At 33.9% G+C, this 8,984-nt stretch overlaps 1 protein-coding gene across 4 annotated transcripts in view; it reads right to left on the bottom strand.

The window, feature by feature from the left end:
* Window positions 1–1,050: 1,050 nt before the first annotated feature.
* Window positions 1,051–8,984, bottom strand: part of PAPOLA (poly(A) polymerase alpha) — a 53,123-nt gene continuing 45,189 nt past the window's right edge. For 2 of the 4 annotated variants that reach the window (XM_055556418.1, XM_055556419.1), the window contains exons 20-22: window positions 7,162–7,224; window positions 5,234–5,308; window positions 1,051–3,203 (exon numbers count right to left, since the gene is read on the bottom strand). In XM_055556418.1, coding sequence (XP_055412393.1) covers window positions 3,108–3,203; window positions 5,234–5,308; window positions 7,162–7,224 — 234 coding nt within the window. In that variant the 3' untranslated portion in view covers window positions 1,051–3,107. The remainder of the gene's footprint in view (window positions 3,204–5,233; window positions 5,309–7,161; window positions 7,225–8,984) is intronic. The other 2 variants (XM_055556420.1, XM_055556421.1) reach the window with 2 other exon arrangements.

Raw genomic sequence — 8,984 nt, 5'->3', positions numbered from 1 at the left:
TTTTCTGTCTGGAGAAAAAAAACAGAGGTATTAATTAGAAAAATACAAACTTTATTCCAGAATATACTCAGAACCACAAAACACACTTTCAATTATCATTTTACTAATTCAGCAAGATGCATGAAATGTCAAAAGGCTATGTGGGTGATAAAACTCACAAAGTTGCGATATCCAGTTCCATGTTAGGTGTCTTATCAAAGTAGGTATGGTAAGCTCTAGTCTGTAGGTGTTAACAATGGAGTCAAGGGTAGTTTTTAACAAGTTTCTCTTTTACTGAATAGACCCAAAGGTAAAATGTTCCTTAATAAAAGGTTATTCCACACTGCATATATTATTTTTACATATAGTAAAGGTATTAGAATCTGGAGTTTCAGGAATGAAAATATGCACAACTGCACATCCTTGAAATAATTTAACATAAGGATGTCAATCCCTCCACTCAAAGCATCTAAGATAACCATATCCAAAAGCTGACCATCACATGCACACGGAGTTCATTCCTAATCCATAAATTATGTATGCCTTGTTGACCATTTAAAGATTTAAGAGAAGTAGAATCTGATCTGCGTTTAATAAAAGGAGAAACGCAGGCTCCTCAATTCACCGAGTAACAACAGTGCCACCTGCTGGCATTAGAGATAAAGCAGCAACTGCTCTGAAAACCACCAGCTTTGAAAGGAAGCACAGCAGCGGTATGTACACTGCAGACTACATGGAATAAATACAAAGAAAAGAGATGGTGTCTGTACAAACAGAGACAGTATTTTGGAGGATGGGTCAGCTGAAAATTAATTATCAAGTACTATATTCATGTTTTCCTCCCTAATGATCAATTATATGAAAAACAAATACCTGATTATGTGAGATGTCAATTATTATTAGGCTGCTACTAATGGCAAAAATCAATCAGATATAGAGCTTTCCTAAAAGTAACCAAAGTTAAATTCTTCAGCAAATCTTCATTTAGAGCTATACTCTAACTTACAAGTAGCAATAATGGTATCACTGAAAAAACAAAAAAATAGTCAGTCAAAAGAAACCAGCCAACTGTGGGATTGTGCTGTTTTTTTTTTTTTTATTGTGTTTTCAATGGAGAAATACATCATCTGTTTACAAAATAGCTCTTGAAAAATACAAGGAGTACAGATACTATAAAACAAAGCAAACTCCAGTCATGAGACACTACGTACATCATGCGAAAGCAACAGTCTGATTTCCAGGTTATGAAAACTAGAATTAAAAAGTCACTACACAGAAAAGGTCCAAGTTCCCAGCTTGGCAAAACTTGGGTGCAGTTACATGAAACATTTAATAAACTGAATTCTTTTTCCCCAATGTGTAAACAAAATGACAAGACTAAATCTGTGCCTGGCAATTTCGATCTAACTCTGAAGCTACACAAAACACACAGACACCTTGTAGACTTCACCTGTTAGTCTGATCATCTTATCTTCTTAGGCGGTGGGAGGAAGGGCAAGGTGACTGTGCAGAGCAAAGATGCGGGAAGTAGGAATACTGTATACTAGACATAACAAAGTATGGTGAAAAGAAAGCCTCAATGCATAGCCTAAGGGGGAAAAGACTACACTCCAACTTTGGAAAATTAATTTAGAGGGAATGGGGAAGAGTTTAAGTAACTGCAGTTTAACATGAAAAATGCACATGTGATCGAGTGGAGCACAATGGAGGATCATAAAACATGCTCACCAGAAAAATGTTAGGTTTGTTTTGTCCAGATTCAGAAAGAATAAGTTTATCAACATCTGGCTTCCCTCGTATATTTGTAAAGATGAATGCTCTGCTGCGTAATTATGAGGAATTATTTACTGATAGGATAAAACAAAATGGAAAAAGGAGTAGAGAGCTGACTGGACGTCAAGTGCTTGCTAGAAATGATTTTTAAATGTTTCTACATGTAAAATTTACTGACAAGTTTTGGTCAACCATTTAAAAATAAAAATTAGTTTAAAATTCTTGGAGAAAATGCATTTTTGCCCACGTTTAATATTGAAAATCAACTCGACTATAGACAGGAGTTCTGTGGAGTGTACAAAATTCCTCATATTTAGAGATCAAACGGCCATCCAAGATAGATATCATGTTTCACAGGCATTATTTGTAGTCACCCTAAAGTTTCAGCCATGGGACCAAAATTTAGTGTTCTGTGCCATACAGCTACAGAGCCACTGGTTTCACATCATGGCTTAAGAAAATACTGGCATTTTGTTTTTTTCATGAAAGAAGTCCTACCTTACACATACAAGCAAAAGGGGTGGGGGGGAGGGAAGAAAAGGGAGGGAGCAAAAAGCTTGGTTTCAAAGACAACAGATTGAAGGCAAAAGAATATAGAGCTTTAACAAGCTCAAAGAAAAATATTCGCTGGCTGATCGCTGATTTGTATGCACTCTAAACAATTCTATAAATAAAACCCAGTATCATTTCTTAATCATGACCCCATCAAAACGAAGCATTTCCTAATTATTCTTTCCATGTCAAATATATACCCTAGTGTTGACATTTCATTTTTAAAGGTTACAGCTACCTCAGAGGGACTGACCTAGATGTACTCTTATCCTTTCTCTAAAGCATAACAGTACATCACTGCGCAACGGCATCTGATTTGAAGACTAATGGTAAAGGAAATTCTTCAGGAACAAATGAAAATCCATCAAGCTGAAAATCTAAAATTATTTCTACTTTCTAATAATAATAATAAAAAATACATAAAAGTGCATCATCAGAATAAAGAATTCTTATGCCAGTTTGTATTGCAAATTTTCCAAACAATGCAGCAAACATAAACCCAGTCCAGATGTCAATTATGAATACAAATATAGCTTGAGGTTTTTTTTTTTTTTTTTAAAGGCAGTAATTTTTTGAAATAGTTAATGCAACTGTTGCTAACACAATAATAATAGTACTCCTGGCTTCACATACTAACCTGGACTTCCGATCAAGTGCTGATTAGCCCAGTAAGGGAGGTCACAAAAAAACCCTCAATCCACTTTCAGTCACGTCTAGTCTTGCACCCTCTGTTCTCCTTTTTTAGCATTTGAAGACAACAGGTTGAGTTGGCAGACACTGTTTCTGGACCCCTGAGGTTGTTTTTACCGATTCAATCTCAGTTTTATTGAATTCTTGATAACAGGAATAGGGTTTGCAGGGAGAGCAGGGATATCAGAAAGGTCTGTACTGGATGTTTTCTGAGAATAAAAGCAAAGAACACAACATTGTTCAAAGTACTGTAACTTATCAATGAGATTAGTTTTTCACTGCTTTACTTCCTAAGAAATGGAGAAGGCCTTCTCATAAGAATTAAAATCTTAAAAACACTCTAAAATGTTGTTAAAATGGAGCACAAAAAAAACATGACTATTACTACAAAATTGTTTTAACACTTGTAGAAATTTTCAAATAAGGAACAATATTTTGGTAACATTTTAAGCAATATACAAAAACTAAGTAAGTTCAAAAACAGCTTTAATAAATACAGTCCTCCAAACAATAACCTATCATACACTTATTAAGTTCATGTTAAGTTAGAGCACTAACAGTCATATATTAACTGGCACTGGAGCACCACCATGTGGGAGAAAACTTAAAGTTCACTTTACACACAGGAGCAGCAGTAGCAGTTAACAGTGAATGTATTATTTTCTGACTCTGTCAATTAAAATTTAAATCTACACAACTGAGCAATAATTTGATTTATTCAAAATTTAGGGTGGCTTTACTATGTTAAAAACAATTACTCACAAAGCCTTTTTTAACAACAACAACAAAAAAAGATGGCATTTTTAATTGTTTTATTATGGAAAATTCCAAACATACACAGAAGTAGAGCCTTATATAATGACTGCCCGTGTATTCATTACCGACTTCATCAAAGCCAATCCACTGTTCTCCCACCTTTACTCCCACATTATTCTGAAGCAAATCCCAGAGAGCCTATCATTTCTTCTGTAAATATTTCAAGTTTATCTCAAAGATTCATTGTTAGACACAGTCACAATATTAATACCTCCCTTCTATCATCAAATAAAGAGATTAAAAAAATTTTTTTAATCAACATAACTTTTTATATTATATATATAACTTGGTGATTTTTCTCTCAATGGTTCTAGGGATCTTTTCATTAGAAAGAAAATTCTAATTCCTTATAAAAATATCTAAAAAGCCAACACCCAAGGGTATGAATCACTAGAGGAATGAAGTCAACAAAACAAACTATGAAAATAGTTTCCTAGAGATTAATGTGGCTAACCTAAAGGCATGCAGTCACAATCACAGAACTGAATTTTGATAAATAAGTTTGTCTGTGTATCAGTATCAAGTACAACACTTCCTAATGTTGTTGGAATTACTCCACGCCACCCCACAAAATTTTTATTAGCTAAAGGTTATGAAAATAAAACATTTCAGAAAGTAATCATAGCATTTATACATCAAGAGGAACTATGAAGGTTAACAGCCAGCAAAAACTCATCTTAAAATTATCACATTAAAATAACTCTGAGCCACAAAGCAGCACAGCACCACTGTCTCGTCAGTCCCGCAGCGTCACGGGCAGTAGCTTTGTGGAAGTTAACTAGTTTAATGTCTACTTAAAGGAAGTATTTACTTTATGTCAGAGCCTGACTTAAGACTTTGGAGTATATTCAGTTTGAAAGGATTCGAGAAGAAAACAATTAATTATTTCACAAACAAAATGAAGGTTCACAAATTAATGAAAAGAGTCCAAGTGTCTACTGTACACAAGGGACTGTCACAGTAGAATTTCTAGGACAAATGAGAAAATAGCTTTAAGCAACTATGCATTACACTAAATAAATAACTGAAAAGCAGAGGTGAAAAGTGAAGCAGAAACACATTTTGAAAATAAAACATCTGAAAAGCAATCTATGAAGAAGGATTTTAAGTTCTAATTTAAAGTTCACTCTCTGACTTAGAACAAAACCTCCAGGTGAAGACGGCATATTGTGCAGTGAGGATTTAAATGATCTGCAATGTCAAATAATATAAAAAGGGGATGAGTTAGCATCCTGACTGTGCAAAAGAATGGTTTCATCACAACCAGTGCTCCACCTCTGAATACTATAAATATATTTGTAGGTGAGCACTTACTTTCAAAAAGATAATTTCAATAAACTTCTGATGTGGTCACTTTAATTCATTATACGACACTAATCTTAACAACATTTATAAAGTTCCCCTTGCTTTTTGCACTTAGTACCTGAGAGGCCAACAGAGAAGTCGCTGTCTGAATGGTTTCTGATTGAGTTGTACTTGTCTCTGTATCAAGTTGTTCCTGTGAGACAAAGAGGACGGGGGAGGAAAGAGACTTAAAAAAATGATAAAAGAACATAACTGGGTTTGGTGGTTAATAAAAAAGACAAATTGGAAGACAGGAGGGATCAAGAGGAAGATGTGACTACATTACAAAACCATCTATCACATCAAATGGTTAATCATCAAAAGAAAAAAACAAACCTCATAGGTTATTTAACCATTTCAGATACACACGAATTTCTATTTGCCTACTTAAACTTTATAAGGCATGGTCAAAATATCTCATGACTTTCCAACCAACTTCTACCTGGACATTTTAAACAAGCACTCATTAAAGACACATATATGCATATTATGAAATGTTGCCTGGACAATAATTAACAGAGTATAAACCCAAGCTCAGCTTAAGCTATGTGAAAAAAATAAAACCAATTCAGTATTATTAAATTAAATTACCCAGAAGCACAAAAACTGTTCTAAGGCCTTTAATTAAAAGAAGAAAATGTCTCTAAAACAGTCCTCCTTCATTTTGGTTTCTATTCCCCTTCTCAATAACCAATGCACTGATTCTATTCTGAAAATCATCAGAAAATACAGGGTGAACTGTGTCATTCCACTGCCCTAGCCTTTTTCAAAGCAGTGCACAAAAAATAACAGAGATATGCACATGTAAGTGAAAATAAACATACAAAAATGTGAATTTCTGTAAAATATATACAATAATAAAACTGCAAAACACCAAATTTCTCCTGTGACACTGAAAACGTTAACACCGGAGTAGAAATGGGAGAGTGCAGTCTCTCTGCAGCGTAACCTCAGCAACATATACTGACTTTAAAACACCTGTTTCTCCCAGGAATTCCTTTCATTAATTTATCCTAATAAAATGAACAGAAATGGATGGCAGGTATTTAGCTACAGTCAACACTGTAGAAAAGGGCAAGTTCCCTTTTTTAACAGAAACAATTGCTAACAATAGGCAAGTAGTTGAATAAAATAAGGTTTAAAGCCTTAAAATAGCATTCAATGCAGCTGTAAGTAGTATCTGCAGATGATGCAATGGCATAACTATTTTTCTTGCTTTACAGAGTGAGTAAAGATTTGAAAGCAGAAGGCACTGGTATATGTAGGCACAAACAAAACCTATAGACACCAAAATAATATTTGCTAACATATCGATCTGGATAATTTGCAGGTAAAGAGGAAGATTTGCAATTTTTCTACAACTAGGAGAAAAAAGTTAAAAGCCTCCAGTACACTTCAATTTCTGAAAAAAATTATATTCAAAATCTAATACTTGGCTACACCAATCTTTCCCATCCCGTCTACCTTGATTCAAGCCCCCTGCACCCCAGGTTCTAGCCAGAGCTGTGTGCCAAAAACTGGCTCTGTAAATATACCACACTCTCACCTCAAGCGCGAGATGCCCTTCTCATCTTGTACTACCCCAAACCCTATGAATCCTTCAAGGATCACTCCAAATACTATGTTCTCCCTTCTGTGATATCTTTATTATTTCTGCAGTCTTGCCTCTCATCACCACCAACTGCTTTCATTTTAATGTTATCAACCACATCTACCTCTTATCTTCTCTACTTAAATACAAGTTCAATACAGGCAGGAACATCTCACTATTCTATTCCATTTAGTGCCCACCAGATACCCCCACATCTAGGAGGACTTCATACACTTGAGGAATTCAATTTCGATGCCATAAATGAGTATTAAAAAGGAACAAACACATCTCTAAACACAGTACTGAAAACAACCTAAAGCCTATAGAACAAAATACAGTGCAGTACTCTAAAGACGTTTCTATCGCATCTTCTGTACTCTTAACTGTTTATGAATTCTGAGGCTAAATTAGTATACCTTTGTTTCTGTTTTATCATGTCCACTCAAAGCAAGACAGTTAGCATCTTCACTTGTTTCATCCTGTTTTTAAAAAAAAAAAGCTTTATTCTCTAAAATGAAAATTTAGATTGTTTTTTTGCCAATGACTTATAAAAATTTTTAAAGTATAAAATAATTAACCTGTAAGATCAAGCATGTCCTTAAAATAGATTACTGGTTTGCTTAAATTTTTTTTTCATGTTAACAAATTCAGCTTTAAAAAGAACATGAGGAACACTGTCATTGTTAATCAGTCATCGACAGAAGTATATTCCCCAAACTATGGAGTTCATAAAATACTTTTTTGTAAGGAAGAGAAAAAAGAGCTCACTGATCAAACATAGGAACTTGGAATACTATCACCTCCTTTTTGGGAGATTCATATATATTAGTACCTAAAAGGTTCTAAGAAGCTCTAGAAAGACTCTCTCTTTTTAACTTTCCCAAACTTAATTTAACCACAGAATCCCCTTGGCTTAGTGTTTAACATCCTGGAGGAGGCCTGAAAAATGTTCTCTTCAGGTCTTTTTTTCCTCCCTAATTTATTGTAATTCTATTTAAAACAATTTATTTTTGGTAAAGAGGAGAAATGAGAAACCAAAAAGGGCTGTACTTTCTCACTCCTGTAGTGAGTGACTTGGAATAAACATCACTTTCCTAAGAAAAGCAATTTTGACCCTAACTTCTCTGCTCTCCTTAGTAGGCAGAACTAAAATTTATTTGTAAATGTGGCTTTAAAACAAGACATAAGAAACACAGCTAACTTACAGAGTAGAAAGGATTTAACACCAGTATCAACCAATTCCCTTGAGGACTTTTATTTGTATCCTGCAAACATACAAACTTAAAAAATAGTAACTTAAGTCACAACTGGGCAAATTTCAATACTGACTGGCTATGTGACACTATAGAATTATTATTACTTTCAGTAAATATAAGATAGGTGTATACATATATATGTATACATACCTATACACACACGTTATCAGTATATTTACCAATATAAAATCACACACAAATATTTACGATTGAAATGACATGCTTGGGATTTGCTTCATAACAATGGGAAAAAGAGTAGATTTGTAGATTAAACAAGACTGGCCCTGAATTGTTAACTGTTAAAGCTTAAGTAACGCAAACATAGCTTGTTCATTACAATTTTGTATATGTTTGAAATTTTCCATAACTTAAAAATTATATATACACATATATACACACATATATACACACATACAAAGCAGCATTTAGCCATAGAATTCAGGTGATAAGGCAAACTTTTTCTATATTTATTTTACATTTCTACTAAAAAGATTTAGCGTATGATAAAAATTAAGCAAAAAGCAAAACTAAATTACCTGACGATACCTAAAATATCTGTACACGTGTTAGTATATTATTGAGTAGGCCAGTGTTTGATTCTGGTTTCCTCAAACCTCTAATACTAAGGACTCATTAACAAATAATGAAACACCTAGGAGGAGACCTTCAAAAATCAAAGCATTTGTAACAGACTTTTTCACCTTTAGCACCATGACATTTAGGCCTGAGTTCTAATCCTTACTCTGACTTTCATTAGTTTTATAAATGGGAAAGTTATTGAACCTCAAGCTCCTCTTCTGGGAAAGGAGATGATCTATGAGAAAACCTAAAATTCTAAGATCCATTCATTATCTTAAAATTCTACTTCTGTTAGTCAACTCCAAAAAGTTGTCCTAAGTAAGATGCAAACTGTAAGAAAATACATAGAACAAAAAATTATAAGGGAGAGAGGGCAGCGATGAATCTATTTATAAAGATACTTA

The sequence above is a fragment of the Bubalus kerabau genome, chromosome 19 (genome assembly GCF_029407905.1).
Source record: "Bubalus kerabau isolate K-KA32 ecotype Philippines breed swamp buffalo chromosome 19, PCC_UOA_SB_1v2, whole genome shotgun sequence".
Taxonomy (NCBI): domain Eukaryota; kingdom Metazoa; phylum Chordata; class Mammalia; order Artiodactyla; family Bovidae; genus Bubalus; species Bubalus kerabau.
The sequence above is the reverse complement of the archived record's forward strand: the minus strand, read 5'-3'. Positions and strand labels throughout refer to the sequence as shown.